General features: G+C 43.9%; 1 protein-coding gene across 1 annotated transcript in view; it reads right to left on the reverse strand.

The window, feature by feature from the left end:
- cdh23 (cadherin-related 23) overlaps positions 1-21,708 on the reverse strand; it is an 807,091-nt gene that overhangs the window by 603,779 nt on the left and 181,604 nt on the right. The window contains exons 7-8 of the mRNA XM_059640347.1: positions 4,445-4,639; positions 550-678 (exon numbers count right to left, since the gene is read on the reverse strand). Coding sequence (XP_059496330.1) covers positions 550-678; positions 4,445-4,639 — 324 coding nt within the window. The remainder of the gene's footprint in view (positions 1-549; positions 679-4,444; positions 4,640-21,708) is intronic.

Genomic DNA, 21,708 nt, shown 5'->3' on the forward strand with positions numbered 1-21,708 from the left:
GGTCTTTAGTTGCTACAGGATGAGTTAAAATCATTTGTTTGGGATGAGGTAAGGCAATACAAGCATGTGGGTCTTTTTGCACAGTGATAGTGTCTCTACAACTAGGCCAATAGGTCTGGGTTTGAGCCTGACCTGCCCAGAGATGTGTCATTACATATCCAAACAGATTGATTAAAACAACTACACCGACCACATCAACCAAGATTTATGGTCCTGAAACAGAGTTTGCAGCCACTTGAACAATGATTTGATAACTTACCAATTATTACCAAAAGTATTAAAACAAAATAGACCCTCAATTCTCTTCATGTTCAGTTCAAGATATTACCACCAGGGATACTGCTGCATTATGGGTTACACAGGGTGTTGTAGTGCTGCCACCACTGGCAGGATGTCATAATTACAGTGTGACAAATTTACAATGAGAGTTTACATTGCAAGGGGGACATGCTATTGGAAGTACAGGAAATAATCCTCATCCAATATGCCTTTCCACACCTTCTGAATATCAAGTGCAATCGTGGAGATATACAGAAAACTGCTACTCACTGGAGGGGAGTTCTCGTAAATGTTTGTGCTGTAAGGTAGATTTACAAATATAGGATCCATATCCTGGATATCAGTAATGGTGACTGCGAGGTTAGCCAGTGTAGAGAGAGGATGGTCTTTGTCTTGATCCTGAAACAAATAGAATAAATCTACATGTAAATGAAACTATGTCCACATTGTCTTTTATTGTACTATTTCTTCATTTGTAATTATGCAATTTATTTTATAAATATTGACAGATAAAAACCTGCCTTTGTCTAGCGCAACCTTTTTGTGTCTGCAATGTCTCTAATGAATGGCCCTTCATGTGCGGTGAGCTGTCAGGTCTGGATTACAACAGTACAGAAAATCCCAAAACAGCAACGGGATGGGCAGTCAAGTAGTCATTTCATTGATGTTATTTAGGGGAGAGAATTTGCCCAGGACACTAGCAAGACAACCCTGAACCTACTCTGCACAGCTTTGGTCCCCATATTTAAGAAAGGATGTACTGGCATTGGAAGTAGTTCAAAAGAGATTCACTACTCTCTTGTAATGAAAGGGGTTGACTTATTAAGAGCAACTAAATAGGTCAGGTGCTGAATAATTTGAGAAAGTGATAGATTTTGAGAGGCTGATGGTACCAAGTAGCATGGACAGAGAGTGGACGTGTGGTGTTGAGACTGAAGGTTAGCCTTGATCAGATTGAAAGGTGGGGGGGACCCAATGGGCAGAAAGGCTGACTCCTGCTCTTAATTACTAAGTTTCAATGTCTATATCCCTCTATCTATACAGATGCGAGTCTAATTCTATATATCAGCGATATCAATCCATTCTCATTTGGTTTCTAAGTTACATTAACCTAGTTACAAGTGACACTTACATTCTCAGACCGTCAGAAAACATTTAATAAGGTTCCTTTTAGGCAAAGTTTGCATATTGTTCATGAAAAGGCACTGGCGTGTGATGCAAACAAGTTGATAGTATGCTCAAACAGACCTTAAAAGGGTGAGCTGTGTTTCTTTGAGAGATAACACTGGTCTAGTGTGCGACGGACAGCAGAAAAATAATTCGTAAGAAACCTCTCAACCTCATTTCACATGTAAGGTTAATCCTTACTGGCTGACCTACCTTTAAATTAAAAGATACTTATGAGGGCTTGTGATAAGCAACTGATCTCAGTGAAAGTTATTGGTCACTGAACCAACTCGTAGAAACTGACTTAATGGGATTGAATTTGGTCTGTTTAATTTTTGCAATTTTCATTTCACTGAATTCAGTCACTGGGAATCAGTCACAGCTTAGACTCGCAACTCAGGGCTTAAGACCTGAAGCTCCCTATAATTTCAGGCTGTCTTTTACTGAGCCCCGGGAGTAAAAAGATGCTGCGACAGGCTTTGTACGTAGCTGGGAAATTTCATCTATGTGGTCGGCTGTGTTTAATTGCAATTCTACATTACATTGCAGCCCACATTAACCCCTAACCCAACATGATCACACTGAAATTTTAGCAAGCAGAACCTGAGCTGCGAGTACACAGAAGAAGCTTCCATAATTTGGAACAGGATTGATTGCTCCCTCCCGCATTGTACAGAAGAACGGTTGAGGTTATACTGGGGGATTTGCAGGGTGCAAGCCCCCATTGCTCTGTCACTCTCAGTCTCAGCTTTGAGCCCAGAGGTTGAGGTCACAAGACCCATTCCAGAAACATAAAGATATATCTCAGCTGACATTCCCTCAATATTCCCATTGTAGTGCCGAGGGAATGCCACGCTGTCACCTTTCAAATAAGATGTTCATTCTGCTTATGGGTTATTTTCAACAGCGAGCCCCGTTCTCTCTGGTGTCTCTTCGGCAGTCTTTTTTGCAATTCATTCACGGGATGAGGGCATCGCTGGCTAGGCAGCATTTATTGCCTGCCCCTAATTGCCCAGAGGGTAGTTAATAATCAAGCACATTGCTGTGGGTCTGGAGTCGCATGTAGACCAGACCAGGTCAGGATGGCAGTAAGGACACAAGTGAGGCAAGTGGGTTTTTCCTGACAATTGACAATGGACTCATGGTTATTAAAGACTCTTATTTCTAGATTATTATTGAATTCAAATTCCATCAGCACGTTGGAATTTGAACCTAGGTGTGCAGATCATTTTCTGTGGTCTCTGGATTAATAGTCTAACAACAAAGCCACGAGGTCATTGATCTGTCTATTGATACCTGGGGATTACTGGGTGACTATCAGATTGAACCATAGAATCCCTACCGTGTGCAAAGAGGCCATTCACCCCATTGAGTCCACGCTGACCTGCCCGCTATCTATTCCTGAAAACCTGCATCTCCCATGTCTAATTCTTGCACTCTGTGGACAATTTAGCGTAGTCAATCCATCTAATCTGCATATTTTTGGACTGAGAGAGGAAACTGCAGCATCCGGAAGAAACCCACACAGACATGGGGGAGAATGTGCAAACTCCACACAGACAGTCACCCAAGTAACTGAACCTGGGTCCCTGGTGTTGTAAGGCAACAGTGCTAACCACTGGGCCACCGTGCTGTCCTAGGAGTTTCTTGTGCAGAAATTGGTTGCCTCATCTCCTACCTTGACATCACACTTCAAAATATTTTATTAGTTGTAAAAAGGTTTTAGGCGCCCAGTGGTCAAGATAGGTACTGAGTATATGCAAATTTATTTTACTTTCTAGAAGTCAGAGGACAAATTTAGCCATTATAAATGAACATCTCAAATTCATCGAGTCAAACAGAATATTTTGTCCCTGGTGACAGAAGTCATTAGTGACTGCTAATTAAATTTTAAGTAAATGAATAATAGATGTCACTAACTGTGGGCTTATTTGTCACTACCTCTGATTAATATGTTCACATTGGCAAAGAGCAAAAACAAATCACCTGTCAGCTCTTTCAGGTGCAAAGGCAGCAAATACGCTCCCATTAAACTTAAAAAAAAATTCTGATTAGTTTATGTAAAACTTATCCTATTGATTTTCCTCAGATGTTGTTCGTAATTTACCATATTTGATTTCCTCACACCAGATGCTCCCTACCTATCTCTTTTTGCATTGAATCAATGAAATAGCCATCAACTATCAGGCTCATTCTCTCGATGGCTCTCTCTAAATCTCTGCCATTTAGTAAATCGCTACCTCTTCAAGGCTCTTTCTAAATCTTTCAACATATCTTTCATGTTTTCCAAAGCTGTTGCTCCATGTCAGTTTGCTCTCTGAGCCAGTTGTGGCTCAGTGTGGGGAAGGCACTCTTGCTTGGAGTCAGTATAGACTCAAGGCCTACTCCAGGGACCAGTGCACGTAACACAGTCTGAAACTGCCCGATTCTTACAGAATCATAAATTCCTTACAGTGTGGGAGAAGGCAATTCAGCCCTGACCCTTTGTAAAGCATCCCACCCAGACCCACCCCTACCCTATCCCTGTAACCCTACATTAACCACAGATAACCCAACCAGTCTGCATATCCCTGGGTAATTTAGCACGGCCAATCCACCCTAACCTGCATAGCTTTGGGCTGTGGGAGGAAACTGGGGCACCCAAAGGAAACCCACACGGGGACGATGTGCAACTTCTGCCAGCATCCAATCACAGATTCAGTATGAGCCCATCTGCTTCACACATGTCCTTCAGGGGAAGGAAATCTGCTGTCCTTACCTGGCCTGGCCTACATATGACTTCAGACTCACAGCAATATGGTTCACTCTTCACTGTTCTCTGGGCAATGAAAAATGGACAATAAACACAGGCTCAGGCGGCAACACCCAAATCTCATGAACGAATAGTATTAGAAGTAGTAGGAGATCAAGTCAAACTTCCCTTACTCCAGGGCAGTGCAGACTGACATTCGGACATACTCCTATCATACAGAATATTGAAGTATAATCAGGTTCATACCGTTCCATTGACTTGGAGCTGATAGGCTTGGGTAGTCTCATAATCCAGTGGTCTGTGGACAGTTACAACTCCGCGGGCACCATCAATGGAGAAGAACCGCGATGGAGGTTGGAATGAATACAGCACGCTGCCACCTGTGCCCTGGTCCCGGTCTGTAGCATTTACAATGAAAATTGGTGTCCCTGTGGGGGTGTTCTGGTAATGTGGAGGGCAACGAGAGAAGAAAAGTACTGAAATTAGATGGATAGGATGACAACAACACATTCAAAGAAGAGTTACATGTATTCCGTACATTGAGTTCACATTCTGATTATATTCAATTCAAACAAAAAAGGAGCATCTCAACAGAAAATAGTGTTCCTACCACATTCCAGTCTAAGAAAGTAAGAAAGTGGACTTCTGAGGCTCATGAATCTGTCCGTTATTCAATAAGATCACAGCTGATCTATGACCTCAAATCCAGCTTCCCAGTATGTTTCAATTACCAGAGCATTTGACCTTAGTCTTGTACATCTCTAGCTGTCTGGAATGGAGAATTCTCAAAAATACACAAACTTTTGAGTGAACACATTTCCCCCTCATGTCAGCCTCAATGGTGACTTTTCACTCAGACTTGGGAAACATACTCCCAGCACGTACCCTGGCGAGCCCTTGGAGAAACACTACTTTTCTCAATTAGGTCATCGCTCGTTCATCCAAACTCCAGGCTGTAAAATGTCTCACTTACCTGTTTTACTCACAGGAGAGCACCCCCTCATTTCAGTAATCAATTTGGTGACCCTTCTCTCAATCTTGTTTGGGAATGTGTATATTCTAAGAATGTGAACACACTGGAGAGGATATTGAAAAGTTTCAAAAGAATAGTTCTGGGGATGAGAAACTGACTGTGTGGATTATTTGGAGAAGTTGGTAGAGATCTGCTTGGCGTAGAAAATGTTGAGCGAAGGTCCGATAGAGGTGTTCAAAATCATTAATGATCTGGAAGAGCAGATGGGGAGAAACTGTTCTCATTTACAGAAGGCCCAAAAACTAGAGGACATCAACTTAGGACGACAAAGCCAGCAGAAAGAATTTCTTTTCTTCAATTAGTTGTGATGCACTGCCTGAAAAAGGATGATGAAAGCAGAGCCGGAAACTCTCAGAACTCCAGTGGATAAATATTAAGAGGACAAAAGGTTTGGAGAACTACGGGAAAGAAATGGAAAGTGGGATTAATTTGATAGCTCTTTCCAGGTAAATTGGTTTGGATAGCTCCTTTCCATTAAGCTGTGCATACTCCAGAGGTCTGACAGAGTTAAACAACCTCCAAAACCATCAGGTTGAATCTGCAAAGGGAATATCAGTACGTTTGGAAATGGATATTAAACTGCAAGGAACCTTGGTGAAAAATCCAATCAATTTACACTGAAACATGGCAAGATCTAAAATAGCAGTTACCAAGTGCCAAAAGCAATGAGTGATGTTAAAGCTCAGAAGAGAGATGCCTTTAGATCTTTCAAGCAGAGGTGTTGCATATTGATTTTCTCAAACCCCTTACAGATTTTAGTTTAATTACAGGATTGTTTAGTAAATCAATTGCACATAAATCATCCAGGATTCCATTTTTTTTCTTGCTTCATTATTAATTTGACCCTTACTACGTAACACCAGTTTCGCCACTTTGAATGGAAGCGTTTTTCGGACACTAAATAAAATTCAGCAATAAAAGCAGTACATTGTGTCAGGAAGACAGAAAGGAATATAATGTGTCTTTTAACAAAGCAAAGTACTAGGGCTAACTAGGCTCACTAACTAAAACGGCTACAAAGGCTAACTGGATCATCAGAAACATGTACATCAATGCTAAGTGCATACAATGTATGTTCTGTATGTGGGAATTGCCTACTACATATACTTTGTAACGTTGAGTAGTTAAGACACAGAAATTACATAGTTTTATAAAATTCTCTCCAGTATGGTAGCAGACCATTTGGCTCATGGAGTCCATACCAATCCTCCAAACAGAATCCCACATGGACTCACCACCTACCCTATTCCTGTAACACCACATTTCCCACGGTTAATCCACCAAGGCGACACATCCCTGGACACTATGGACAATTTAGCATGGCCTATCCACCCTAATCTGTGGTCTATGGGAGGAAACTGGAGCACCTGGACACACAGGGAGAATGAGCAAACTCCACAAAGACAGTCACCTGAGGGTGGAATCGAACCCGGGCCCCTGGTGCTACACATGAGGCAGCAATGCTATTCACTGTGCCACCATGCCACCCCACAATTCTCCCCTACACAATTTTATAGTTCTGTGCTGTACTGATTTTTCTTCATCCCAACTATCTAAAATAGTCAAGATAAAATATTTATCCTCTGTTTAAATCTCTGCATATCTGTGCTCAGGTTTCTATTTTCAGTCATAGTTTTTTGACAAAGCCAGTTTAGCTTCACTCATCGCAGTGTTCTGTCCCATGAGTAACTGAACACTAATGAATATAGAAAACCCTTCAGCCACCAGCCTGTATGCAAAAATGAGGACTTTAGTGTGCAGTCACATGCAGACAGTGCTGGGAGATAAAGCTGCGCGTGGGGATGAGCTGAAGATTAGGAGATGAAGTTTAAGAGTTTAATAGAACAGAAGGTTATTAAAGAAAAATCCATTTTCTCAGATCAAGCAATCAATTTAAAGGTCAACTGTAAGGAGAAGGGAAGAGAGAGTGTAGAATGCCGAGTAGAGAACAGAGATAAATCTTGAAATAAGAGAATCTAGGGAGTCCGGACAATATAAACAGCAGTGACAAGCAATTTACAGCAGGACTGAATTCTGCTCAAAAGCAAACATGGATGGTAAGACAGGAACAACACTAAATGGGAAGCTAATAAATTTTGGCTATTTCTGACTATGACTTACAGCATTAATTTTCTGCATTTGCTTCCTAGTGTTACATTCAACAACCAGAACTCCACTGTTTAAATTTTGAACAGCAATTAGATGTTCAATTCAACTGTGAGATGGGAGAAAAGCCATTTTTCTCAATGATAACCAGTGCGCAAATTAAAGCACAGCACAAGCCAATGCAGAGTATTCCAATATTCTCTTTTGGGAATCGCTAGGTTATGGGAAGCAAGAAAAGTGGCATTCCCCGGAAAGTGAGGAACTTGAAATTCAGGGGAGGAGAAGGGCCAATGTATTCTTCTCAAATATTTATCCCTCAACCAACGTTCAACAGAAACAGAGGATTTGCTAGGGGCACTTGCTGTATAAACATCAGCTGCCATATCTCCTACATTACATTAGCAACCAACAATAAGATTTATTTTGACTTATTTATTTATTGTCACGTGTGTTTTGTTTCAAAATACAGTGAAAAGTGTTGTATAGTGTCGCCACTCCCTGGCTCCATCTTAACACACAGAGGAAGGAACCAAAACACAGAATGTAAAGGCAGAAAGATGAAAAAATAAAGAAATAGTGTTCAACTTTACAATCCTTCTAGCTAAGCAATGGACCATAGTTCTAATGGCCAGGTACGAGTCCCCTTCCCCGTGCTGCCGCTGGAACGGAAGTCACTTCTCTTCGGCGCCATCTCTCCGCGGCAGACACCCTCGCCATCATGAGCCCTCATGGGTCTTGCCAACACAGACACCACTGACGTCACCGGGTACCGCACCAGGCCCAAACTTGATTCCGCTGCCATGAGTCTGCTTTGGGCCCACCTCGCCAATGCAGCAGCTGCCGCTGGCTCTCGTGCCACTCCCAACTTCACCTCCACCTCGACGAATTTCCTGTTGGACGGAGAAGCTGCCGTGAACACAAACCCACCTCTGAATCTGCCGTTGGGTCTGTGGTGCTGCGCCTACTCGCTGCTGGGAATGGACACCATTGCCAGGACTGAGGTCTTCCCAAGAGGTAAGTAAAAAAACAAAGAGGAGAAAAATAAATGAGAAACAAAAAGAAACCTGGATGGAGTGGACGAGCCCCAGGCTCAGAAGCCCTATTCCCCTGCTACCTTACAGCAAGTTGTGCATCGTTGACTGTGGGATCCAATTTGTTGCATTGTAAGAGTCACAAAACGTTAGTGTGCAGGTACAGCAAGTAAGAAGGTTAATGGAATGCTATCATCGTGAAATCTGTGTACTGTTTCGGTTTCCTCACTCAAGGAAGAATGTGAATATTTTGGAAGCAGTGCAGGTTGATAGCTGGAATGAGCAGGTTGCCTTATGAGGATCAGCTGGACAGCTGGCTTCCTCTGGAGATCTGCAAAGTGGAGCAGTCATTGAAAAGTACCAGATCTTGAGAGGCGGAAGAAGAACAGATGTTTCTTCTTGTGGGTGAGCCCAGAAAGTAGGGAGCTCTGTTTTAACATTCGGACTCCCCTTTTGAGACAGCAATGCAGAGAAATTGTCTTTCTGCAACTTATATAGTTTTGTAAGGATCTGACTTGGAAGGTGTTGGAGCTGGGGGTCAAAGAATACTTTTAAAGGCAGAGGTTAGTAGATTCTTGTTAGGTGCAGGATCAAAGGTGATTGAGGAAAAATGGGAATGTGGAAGTCAAAACATAAACAGATCAACTCTAACCTGAGTGGGTGGTAGAACAGGCTTGAGGGCTGAATGGCCAACTTTGTTTGTATGAAAACTGCTCTAGACAACCAGAGGTCATAGAAGTTGCTACAGTAATGTAGCATTTTTTTTCTTTCTAAAGCAATATCTACCTAATTATATAGAGAACAACTGAAAAAAAATCAGCATTTAACTAAAACCCCTTCCTTAGTCTTTTTTTTTGCATCAATTTTGGGAAAAAGAAATTACATTTTTGTTGCAAGCAGAACATTGTAAAGAAGTGTGGCAACAGACAGTGGACCAGGCAGTCTAACTTCTCAACAATGGGCTCAAAAAAATCCATGAGGCCACAAAAAAAAATACAATTGATCCAGCTGTGGTCAAGGATATTAAATAGGAAAGGAGGCTGTGAGTTCGTTCAGTCACAAGGTAATTACCTCAGTTCTCCCCATTTTCGGAAAAAAAATCTACTCAATTACACTGCCTCTCCCTCAGTGCAGCTCTGCAAGAGTCTCTGGAGAGGTGTAAGCCTGCATTAGACATGGTGCTGAAAAAGGTGAGAAAACAAAGCAGCCAGCAAGAATTTACTGTGTCTCACAGGAAGCAGAGTATGAAATGCATGTCATGCCACATAAAAGACATGGTGACAGGACACGCATCATTTAATCCACCAGATATAATACAAATGCAACAAATAAAATTAAAAGATTAAAAAAAGGATCGACAGGTGTTGAAGCTGCAACGTAACCTACACCATCAAGGAACCCCTTTTGGTGTATTTTGTTTAAATTTTGTAAAACGTTATCTCTATCCTCCGATTAAGCACAATTGATTTAGGGGCTGTATGTAACCTTTTGTCCTCAAATCAATCCAGCTGAAAAGAATAAATTTTGTCTTGTATTTAACAGCCATCTTGGAAATGAAAACCCCTTTTCAAAATGTGCTAACTTGTCGCACACTGATTTCCATTTTTGTTTTGTTTAGAAATTAGGAACAAAAATTAATTGAAATTGAAACAATTAACCTGGTGAAAATGCAGGAGTGTGAGACATGCTTGCGATCAAATTCTTCTTATTTTAACAGGGATGATAACACACTTGTTTTAAATACTTTTGTTCAACTGGTTGACACATAGTTTAACATCGTTGCACAGCATTTAGATATTAATATCACACAAAGCAATTTTGAAGCTTTTAAAAGGTACAATAAAACAGACACTGTCGTTAACCTTTCCCCGCTGTGGAATGACTCAGTTACAATACCCAGCTGTAAGACACAAAGTCAGATTTAATAAAGAGAGACAGAGTGCAGCAAGGGACTGGACTGCCTTCAGCTGCATTAGCCTCAATCCTTCATTTTGCATTATCCAGGAGCTGCACTTGGGACAAAAAAAAACATTCACAACCAAAAGTTGCATTTAGTGTCCACAGAATCAATGCGCACGATTATTTGACAGGACTAAACTCTGTCACAATATTTTAGATCCTCTGGTATACTTCCTGGTTAAACCACTGAATCGTGAGGTCCTGTGCTTAGTTACTAACAGGTTAGGGTAAACTTTGCAGCATTGATAGGGAAGCGACCTTTCAGACAGGACGTTAAAACCGAGCTCCCACCTGCCGAGGGAAAATATTAAAGAATTTATTCATGGGAGCTGGGCCCCACTGGCTGAGGCAGCTCCTAATCCCATCCCTAACTGCCCCTTGATATGAGCCACTTTCTTGAACAGCTGCCATCCAGAGGGTGTAGGGAGACTCCAACACTTATAGGGAAGCCGGCGGTTCCAGGATTTGGCACAGCTATATTGAACAAACAATGATGTATTTCCAAGTCCGGATGCTACACGGCATAGAATCATGGAATCCCTACAGTGCAGGAGCAGGCCATTCAGCCCACTGGTCCACACTGACCCTCTGAAGAGCAGCCCAACCAGACTCACCCCCTACCTCATCTCTGTAACCCTACATTTCCTATGGCTAATCCACCTAGCTCACACATCCCTAGATATTACGGGCAATTTCCCATTGCCATCCATCTATCGTGCACATCTTTGGGCTGTGGGAGGAAAACTAGAGCACCCAGAGGAAGCCCCGTGGGGAGAATGTGCAAACTCCACTCCGACAATCACCCAAAGGTAGGATCGAAACTGGGCCCCTGACACTTAACTACTGAGTCACTGTGCTGCCCGGCATGGAGGGGAGTTGGCAGGTGGTGGTGTGCCCATAGGCTCTGCTACCCTTGTCTCTCCAAATGGCAGAGGTCGTGGGCTTGGTAGGTGTTGTTAAAGGAGTCTGCAATGCATCTTTTAGATGGTATCAAATGCCGCTACAGAGCACCAATGATGGGAGGAGTGAATGTTGAAGATGGTTGACGTTTGGGTGCCAGTCAAGCAGAGGTGCTTTGTTCTGGATGGTGACAACCCTCTTGACTGCTGTTGGCATGATGGAACCCCTCAGGGGTCAGTTCAATTGGCAGCTCCCAGTTTGAGGTTTGAAGATCAAGCCCCACACCAAGGACTTGAGGACCAAACCTAAGTTGGCACTCTAGCATCATACTGAAGAACAATTGCACTGGCAGATGCCCCCTTTCAGAGGAGAGGGTGAATCAAGGCCCTGTTTGCTCTCTCATTGGAAGAAAGTAACGCAAGTGGTTTCCTGCTTCATACTGATCCCTCTGCCGAATTCATTAAGTTTCAGATAAGATGGATATTACCCAAGTGGTATCTTAATGTGCATGGTTCAATACCATTTCTATGTAACAGTGACCACACTTAGTCAATACAGTGTGGAGCAGGAGGAACACAGCAGGCCAGGCAGCATCAGAGGTGCAGGAGAGTCGCGTTTCAGGCCTAGGCTCTTCATCAGGACTGGGGAGGGGGAAGGAAGCTGGGAAATAAGGAGACAAGGGAGGAGTGGAGCTGGGGAAAGGTGGGTGGGATGGCGATAGGTGGATGGAGGTAGGATTTAGTGGGGATTGGTCAGTGGGATGGGAGGAGCGGATAGGTGGGGAAGATGATGGACAGGTTGTGTCAGGTCAAGGAGGCAAGGTTGAGAGGGAGGATTGGACATGGGATGAGGCTGAGGGTGGGGAGATTTTAAAACTGAATTCAATGTTTAGGCCATTGGGCTGTAGGCTCCCGAGACAAAATATGAGGTGCTGTTCCTCCAGTTTGTGTGTGGCATCATTGTGGCACTGGAAGAGGCCCAGGACGGACATGTCACCCAGTGAGTGGGAGGGGGAGTTAAAACGGTTGGTGACCGGAAAGTGTTGTTGATTATAGTGTTGATTATAGAGCACAGGTGCTCCACAAATAGGTCACCGAGTCTACGTTTCATCTCACCCATGTAGAGGAAGCCACTTCAAGAGCAATGTGCACAGTACACCAGATTGGAGGATGTACAGGTGAACCCCTGTCAGGTATAGAAAGTTTGGTTTGGGTCTTGGATAGAGCTGAGCAGGGTCGTGGAGGTGTAGGGGTAGGTTTAGCATCACCGGCGGTTTCAGGGATAGATGCCGGGTGGGGTTGGTGGGGAGTGTGGAGCGGACAAGGGAGTCGTAGAGAGCGTGATCCCTACAAAAGGCAGATAGGAGTGGAGAGGGAAATATCTCTTTGATTATGGGGTCAAATTGTAGGTGGCAGAAATGAAATGTTGCATGTGGAGGTTGGTGGGGTGATATATGAGGGGGATTCTGTTTTTATTTTTGTTGGGAGGAGAGGGTTTGAGGACAGAAGTGCAGGAAATGCAAAAGATGCGGTTGAGTACACTTTTGATCAACAGAGCGGGGAAGTTACGGTCCTTGAAGTAGGAGAACACCTGGGATGTCCAAGAGTTTCCTCCTGCACCAGAACAATTTTGTCATTCACCATTGGTGAGGTGCAGGACACCACAAAGCGTATGAGAAACAAGTTTGCTGTTTTTCTCTTCAATGTACAGTCTTGTAATAATCCAGAAGATGCAAAAATAATGAAGCAAATAAATTCAATTTACTAAACCATACAGCTCGAGCATTTTCAGCTGTTCAGTTGCTTTAGCCAATGTTTTCTCTTGCAGTATGTAATTTTTGAATATTTCCTCAACAATCAGTACCTGACAGCTCATTACTTAGGCAATTGCTTCACTCCAGACAAGAACTGACATGATACAGCTTGCAATCAGAGGGGGAGCTGATGTAGTTTTAAAGTGAGCTTCCTTTTCATTAAATCTTCAATGTTATGGCCCGAATATTTGGGTGTCACATATCCATCTCTCTCAGTGGTTAGCACTGCTGAGTCGCAGCATCAGGGACCGGGCATTGAACCCACCCTTGGGTGTGTGTGTGTGTGTGTGTGTGTGTGTGTGTGTGCGTGTGTGTGCGTGTGTGTGTGAAATGTGGGGTTGATGGGTCTGGTTCTGGGCCTGGGCCTGGGTGGGATGCTTTTCAGAGAGTTGGCACAGCAGGTGAAGCAGGTGTACTGATATACTGCCTTCAACCTAGTCATATTAAACTGACACAACCACATGGGCAGATTTTGACGCATGGTCCCAAAGGCTTTGCCACAGACCAGTTTTAAGGATCCCCATTAAACAAAGAGAGGAGTTGTGATGTAGACAGCTTAAGGGAGAGAATTCCAGAGCTTGGGGCAATGCAGTTGAAAACACAGAGAGAGAGAGAGAGAGGAATGGAAATCAGGAAACGTGATACAGACCTGGATCATTGAGAGTGCAGATATCTTCAGGAATTATAAGGACTGGAACAGTTTATAGTGGTAGGGAATCATAGGGGCTGGAGGGGGTTTACAGGGATAAGGAGGGGTGTCAGGGCTGTAGGAAGTTACACAGAGAAAATGATGGGTGCAGAGGCAGGAAGGGTATAGGGACTGGAGGAGGGTACAGAGATAGAGAGATGCATCAGGATTAGTGGAAATTACAGAGATAGGGAGGGATGTGGGGGATAGAGGAGGATAGAGATAGGGAAGGTTGGGGTCACAGAGGTGTTCATAAACAAGGATGGTTACATTTAAAAGTCAAGGCATCATACCACAAAAGCTGAGGAAACTTATCATGATGAATATGATGACCATCACTGTTGAGTATCTCCTGGTCATTATTTTGCTTTATTCCATTACACTCCTGCTAAAGGCTCAGCTCTCAGTTCACCGATGTACAGAGCAGGAACTAAGATCTAACAGCACGAGGGCATGCCATTCAGAATGGGTGCCAGGGAAGGGGGTAAAGCAGCTTTGAAGAATTTCCTCAGACAGGGCAGGTGATGGCCTAGTGGAATTATCATTGGGCTACTAATCCGGAAACCTAGCTGACATCCTGGGGATAATAAAGTGTGAAGCTGGATGAACACAGCAGGCCAAGCAGCATCTCAGGAGCACAAAAGCTGATGTTTCGGGCTAGGCTCTCTGATGAAGGGTCTAGGCCCGAAACGTCAGCTTTTGTGCTCCTGAGATGCTGCTTGGCCTGCCGTGTTCATCCAGCTCCACACTTTGTTATCTTGGATTCTCCAGCATCTGCTGTTCCCATTATCTCTGACATCCTGGGGAACAGGGTTCAAATCCGACCACAGCAGATGGTGGAATTTGAATTATAAAAAATGGTCTGGAATTAAGAATCTACTGATCACCATGAATCCATTGTCAATTGTCAGAAAAACCCATCTGGTTCACCAATGCCCTTCAGGGGAGGAAATCTGCCAACTCTTGCCTGGTCTGGCCTACATGTGACTCACAGCAATGCTACTGACTCTCAACTGCCCTCTGAAATGGCCTAGCAAGCCACTCAGTTGTACAAATCAGTACAAAGTCTCAAAGAAATGAAACTGGACGGATCACTTTGTATCGACCTAGGTGCTGGCAAAGACAATGGGAGAAACAGCCCTGTTCTCCTCACTAACATCTGGGGGTTAGTGCCAAAATTGGGAACGCTGTCTCACAGACTAGTCAAGCAATAGCCTGACACTCTCAGAATCATAACTTACAATGTCCCAGACACCACCATCACCATTCCTAGATATGTCCTGTCCCACCGGCAGGACAGACACAGCAGAGGAATACAGTCAGGAAGGAGTTGCTGTGGGAGTCTCAACATTGACTCCCAACACCATGAAGTCTCACGGCTTCAGCTTAAACATGGGCAAGGAAGCCTCCTGCTGATTATCACATGCCATCCTCTTTCAGTTGATGAATCAGAACTCCTCAATGTTGAACAACAAAGCACACAAACAATAGAGTACACAAAATGTACTCCGACAGTGGCTCGGCAGCAGTACGACTGATCGAGCTGGTTGGGTCCTAAAGGACATAGCTGGGTCTGCGACAGGTGGGGAGGGAAGCAACAAGCGGGAAAAACATACTTAACCTCATCCTTACTAATCTGCCAGCTGCAGACAGATCTGACCACGACAGTATTGGTTAGAGTGATCATTGCACAGTTTTTGTGGAGATGAAGTCCTGCCTTCAAGTTGAGAACAAACACCATCATGTTGTTTGGCAGTATCACTGTGCTAAATGGGACAGACTTCACACAGATCTAGCAACTCAAGGCTGGGCATCCTTGAGGCTCTGTGGGCCATCAACAGCAGCACAATCTGTAACCTCATGGCCCGGCATATCCCCCACTCAACCATTACCATCAAGTCAGGGGATCAACCCTGGTTTAATGGAGAGTGCAGGAGGGCATGCCAGGAGCAGCACCAGGCATTCCTGAAGATGAGGTGTCAACCTGGTGATGCCACCAAACAGGACTACTTTCACACCAAACAGCGAAAATAGCAAGTGATAGACACAGCTAGGCGATCCCACAACCAACTGATCAGGTCTAAGCTCTGTAGTCATGCCATATCCAGTCGTGAATGGTGGTGGACAATTAAACAACTCACTGGAGGAGAAGAAGGTTCCACAAATATTCCCATCCTCAATGATGGGAGAGCCCAGTGCATAAGTGCAAAAGATAAGGCTGAAGCATTCACAGCAATCTTCAGCCAGAAGTGCTGAGTGGACGATCCATCTTGGCCTCCTCCAGTGGTCCCCAGCATCACAGATACCAGTCTTTAGCCAATTCGATTCACTCCACGTGATATCAAGAAACGGTTGGAGACATTGGACACTGCAAATGCTACAGATCCTGACAACATTCCAGCAATAGTACTGAAGACTTGTGCTCCAGAACTTGCTGCTCCCCTAGCCAAGCTGTTCCAGTACAGTTACAACACTGGCATACACCTGACAATGTGGAAAATTGCCCAGGTATGTTCTGTACAAAAAAGGCAGGACAAATTCAACTCGGCCAATTACCGCCCCATCGTCAGTAAAGTGATGGAAGGTGTCAGTAACAGCGCTATCAAGCAGCACCTGCTCAGCAATAACCTGCTCAGTGACGCCCAGTTTGGTTTCCGCCAGGGCCACTCAGCTCCTGACCTCATTACAGCTTCAGTTCAAACATGGACAAAAGAGCTGAATTCCAGAGATGAGGTGAGAGTGACAGCCCTTGACAGCAAGGCTGCATTCGACAGAGTGTGGCATCAAGGAGCCTGAGCAAAACTAGAATCTATGTGTATCGGGGGCAAACGGTCTGGTGGTTGGAGTCTTAACTGATACATAGGAAGATGGTCGAGGTTATTGGGTTCAATCAACTCAGCTCCTGGACATCTCTGCAGGAGTTCCACAGGGTCATGGCCTCGGCCCAATCATCTTCAGCTGCTTCATCAATGACCTTCCCTCTATCGTAAGGTCAGAAGTGGGATGTTCGCTGATGATTGCACAAATGTTCAGCACCATTCGTGACTCCTCAGATACTGAAGCAGTCCATGTTCAAATACATCAAGATCTGGACAATATCCAGACTTGGACTGATAAATGGAAAGTGACATTCGTGCCACACAAATGCCAGGCTATGACCATCACCAGTAAGAGCCAATCTAACCACAGTCCCTCGACATTCAATGGTGTTACCATCACTGAATCCCCCACTATCACCATCCTGGGGATAACGATTGACGGAAACTCAACTGGACTCACCACATTAACACAATGGCTACAAGTGTAGGCCAGAAGCTGGGAATACTGTAGCAAATAACTCATCTCCTGACTCCTCAAAGCCTGTCCGCTATCTATAAGGCACAAGGCAGGAGTGTGATGGAATGCTCCCCACTTGCCTGTATGGGTGCAGCCCCAACGACACTCAAGAAGCTTGACACCATCCAGGACAAAGCAGCCGCTTGATTGGCACCATGTTCACAAGCATCCACTCCCTGTTGCACCGACACTCAGTAACAGCAGTGTGTACTGTCTACAAAATGCACTGCAGAAATTCACCAAACATCCTCAGACAGCACCTTCCAAACCCATGACCACTTCTATTTTGAAGGACAAGGGCAGCAGACATTTGGGAACACCACCACCTACAAGTTCCCCTCCAAGTCACTGACCATCTTAACTTGGAAATATATTCCTGTTCCTTCACTGTCGCTGGGTCAAAATCCTGGAATCCCCTCCCTAATAGCATTGTGGGTCAACCCACAGCAGGAGGACTACAGCGGTTCAAGAAGGCAGCTCACCACCACCTTCTCAAGGCCAAGTAGGGATGGGCAAGAAATGCTGGCCAGCCAGCGACACCCACATCCCACCAATGAAGAGGAGAAAAAAAGACCTTGTCTGTCATCTTTCCATCACTCCTGGTGTCCAGAAAGCTGAGTGTATGATTCAGGCACCATTCCCTTCCTTTCAGCCCCTCACTTCCTATCACTGCCCTGACCGTTTTGCCTGTGAATGATCTGTCTCACCATGTAATCCAACGCCAGCCTATCAGCCTGCCCACCTTATCACTCTCCCCCCCCACCCCCCAACTAATACCTCAAGGTTAACTAACAAGCAGTCGGGGTTCTCTTGCCTGCTTTAACCCTCCCTTACCTCAGGATCTATTTTAAAATACTTCATTCAAGAATGAACTCATTTGGATGAGCAAAGGTATTCCAAAACATTCTCTCTCCCTCTGCCCCTCACAGCTGTCAGTCATTGGAATGCTCACAGTTTCTGTCAGTTAGCTGCTCAATCTCAGGTTCCCCAAAACAAATGATTAAACAAAGAGAGAAGCTAAAATCATTATCATCAATTATCATCAAAACCTTAAAAAGGACATTTAAGGGTTATCATGATATTTTTCAACCTGCTCTCTCTGTTTCGCATTGTCAAAGGGGCCAGACACAGAATATGTCTAGGTAACATGAGATACGTGAACAGCCCAAAGGTCACCGAGCAAGGATTCTTTATTCCATTGGCAATGGGTCATCCCACACGTGAAGAGAAATTAACAAGAAGGACACAGCATTTACACAGAACTAAATCTGTTGTCTACATGTTTCTGAAGAAATCCTTTGTCTTCTGTCTGATCCTTCTTCCCCCATCAGGACTCCTTCCCCCACGGAGACCCTTTCCTTCAGGGGTGGCCTGTTTAAGTGCTGCAACAGCCTTGCTCATTATCACCGCCTCCTGTTGGAGGCTCTGTTGCACAGACTGAAAATGCCTGGAGGAAAGACATTGCTTTTCTCGCATCGTAAATGATCTAGATTTTGATGTTAGCACTGAAGTAAAGCTGGTCTTAAAGAAAGACGCCCACAAGATCCAGTGATCACTATACTGTGACGTCGCCTTTCTCAGTTACAGTTTAAATCTGGTGTAAAGTCAAAGAGGATCATCCAGACGTGCAGCAGTGGCGGTCCCAGTGAGCACTGCAAAATGGTCAAATCACACTGTAGCATTCTCATAGGTCATAGAACATAAGGCCTGTACTGTGCTGTAATGTTCTTCGGCCCTCGATGTTGTGCCGACCTCTCATACCGATCTCAAGCCCATCTAACCTACACTATTCCATGTACGTCCATATGCTTATCCAATGACGACTTAAATGTACCTAAAGTTGGCAAATCTACTATCGTCGCAGGCAAAGCGTTCCATTCCCTTACTACTCTCTGAGTAAAGAAACTACCTCTGACATCTGTCCTATATCTTTCACCCCTCAATTTAAAGCTATGTCCCCTCGTGCTCGCCGTCACCATCCTAGAAAAAAGGCTCTCCCTATCCACCCTAACTAACCCTCTGATTATTTTATATGTCTCAATTAAGTCACCTCTCAACCTTCTTCTCTCTAATGAAAACAGCCTCAAGTCCCTCAGCCTTTCCTCGTAAGACCTTCCCTCCATACCAGGCAACATCCTAGTAAATATCCTCTGCACCCTTTCCAAAGCTTCCACATCCTTCTTATAAATGCGGTGACCAGAACTGTACACAATACTCCAAGTGCGGCCGCACCAGAGTTTTGTACAGCTTCACAATAACCTCTTGGTTCTGGAACTCAATCCCTCTATTAATAAAAGCTAAAATACTGTATGCCTTCTTAACAGCCCTGTCAACCTGGGTGGCAACTTTCAAGGATCTGTGTACATGGACAGCAAGATCTCTCTGCTCATCTACACTACTAAGAATCTTACCATTAGCCCTGTACTTTGCCTTCTGGTTACTCCTACCGAAGTGCATCACCTCACACTTGTCTGCATTAATCTCCATTTGCCACCTCTCAGCCCAGCTCTGCAGCTTATCTATGTCTCTCTGCAACCTACAGCATCCTTCGTCACTATCCACAACTCCACCGACCTTAGTGTCGTCTGCAAATTTACTAACCCATCCTTCTACGCCCTCATCCAGGTCATTTATAAAAATGACAAACAGCAGTGGACCCAACACCGACCCTTGTGGTACACCACTAGTAACTGGTCTCCAGGATGAACATTTCCCATCAACTACCACCCTCTGCCTTCTTTCAGCAAGCCGATTTCCGATCCAAACTGCTATATCTCCCACAATTCCATTCCTCCGCATTTTGTATATTTGTTACATTTGGTATCAACACGAGGATAGGTAGGAAAATCAGATGTGAAGATGAAATAAAGAGGCTGCTAAAGGGTATAGATTGTTAAGTAAGTGGGAGGAAAGTCTGGTAAAAGGAACATGATAGAAAATGTGAAACTGTCCATTTCATCAGGAAGGTTAAAAACAGCATCATCACCATCATCTAAATGCTAAGAGGTTGCAGAGAGACCTGGCTGTTCTACTGCATTAATCATAATTACTTGCATTCAGGTTTTTGAAGAAATCTAACAGAACATTACTGCTTATTGTGAAGGGAAATGAACAGAAAAGTTTGGAGGTTATGCTTCCATTATGAAGGGCACTAGTGAGAACGTTCTTTAAAGAAAGAACGTGAACACACTGAAAGGCAATCACTGCCTCTATCCCAGATATTAGTCCGGTATGCCTTCTCTGAACTGGCTCCAACACATTAACATCCTTCCTCACTGCGCACATAGCCCAGATATGTTCCCACTTGTCCCCTGTAGAACAAAACCATCACCTCCCTAATTCTGTACTCAACTCCCCTTGTGATGAATTATTACACTCTGTGAACATTCCTAAGTACTTGCTGTTCCTGAATACTAACCTTTACGACTCACACAAAGACAACTGGATCTCTCTGCATTCTGGGTTCTAGAAGTGCTTAGATGCATAAAAGTTGACTTGCTTGAAACATACAAGATCTTGAGGGGTCTTGACAAAGTAGACATGAAGAGGATGTTTCTTCTTATGGTAGAAGCTGGAACAAAGGGTCGATAGCAAAAAAATATTCAGGTGTTGCCTATTTAGGATTAGGTGAATTATTTTTCTCTCAAAGGACCATGTTTTTTTGCAATAAGCTTCCTGAAAAGGCAGCAAAAGCAGAGTCCTTGAATATTTTTAAGCCAGAGGTGGATAGATTCTTGCTAAGCAGAGAGGTTCAGGGTAATCAGGGAAGGCAGGAATATAGATTTGCGATTTCAATCAGATCAACCATCATCTTACTGATTGGCAGAGCAGGCTCAAAGGATCAAATAGCGTACTCCTGCTCTTTCTTCCTATGCTCATACATTAACTTCTCTCTGATGTTCAAACATAATATTGTCCTAAACTTTCTCTACAGTTAACAAAGCAAGTTAAACCAGTGAATCAGAGTGCTGGCTTATGCAATAAAAATTTCTTCAGGAAAATTTTAAATCATCAACAGCTGTGCAAAACAGTTGCTACTGGGTTACTAATCCAGAGATTCAGCTAATGCTCATAGGACATGGGTTCAAATCCTACCATGGCAGTTGATGGCATCTGAATTCAATAATTACATTTGGAATTAAAAAGTTAGTATCGGTAGTGGCGGCCAAGAAATCACTGTCAATAGTCTTAAAAATCTATCCAGTTAACTACAGACCGTTAGGAAAGGAAATCTACCGACCTTACGAGGGCTGGCCAAAATGAGATTCCAGACTCAAACAATGTAAATGATTCTTACTAGCCCTCTGAAATAGCCTCACAAGATGCTCAGTTCGCGATAGTTCGGAATGGATTACACATCTTGGCCTGCCAGCGCTGCCCACATCCCACAAAATAAATAAAGAAACAAAATCGTTTTTGCAGTTCAGTGAAGTATTTCATCCTCATTTCATTGGTTTCATGAGTAAAACAAATTAGGCTTTGCTTCCCCACCCCCAACCTCCCAAAATTCTCCATATCAATCCATAACATTTTGATTCCATTAGCACTTTGTACACTTATAATAGTTTACTTCACACAATGTCTCTTTTCAAAAGAACACTTTGTTTCTATATTACAGATTCAAAACGGCCCAAATTTCTCTTA

The sequence above is a fragment of the Stegostoma tigrinum genome, chromosome 37 (genome assembly GCF_030684315.1).
Source record: "Stegostoma tigrinum isolate sSteTig4 chromosome 37, sSteTig4.hap1, whole genome shotgun sequence".
NCBI classification, from domain to species: domain Eukaryota; kingdom Metazoa; phylum Chordata; class Chondrichthyes; order Orectolobiformes; family Stegostomatidae; genus Stegostoma; species Stegostoma tigrinum.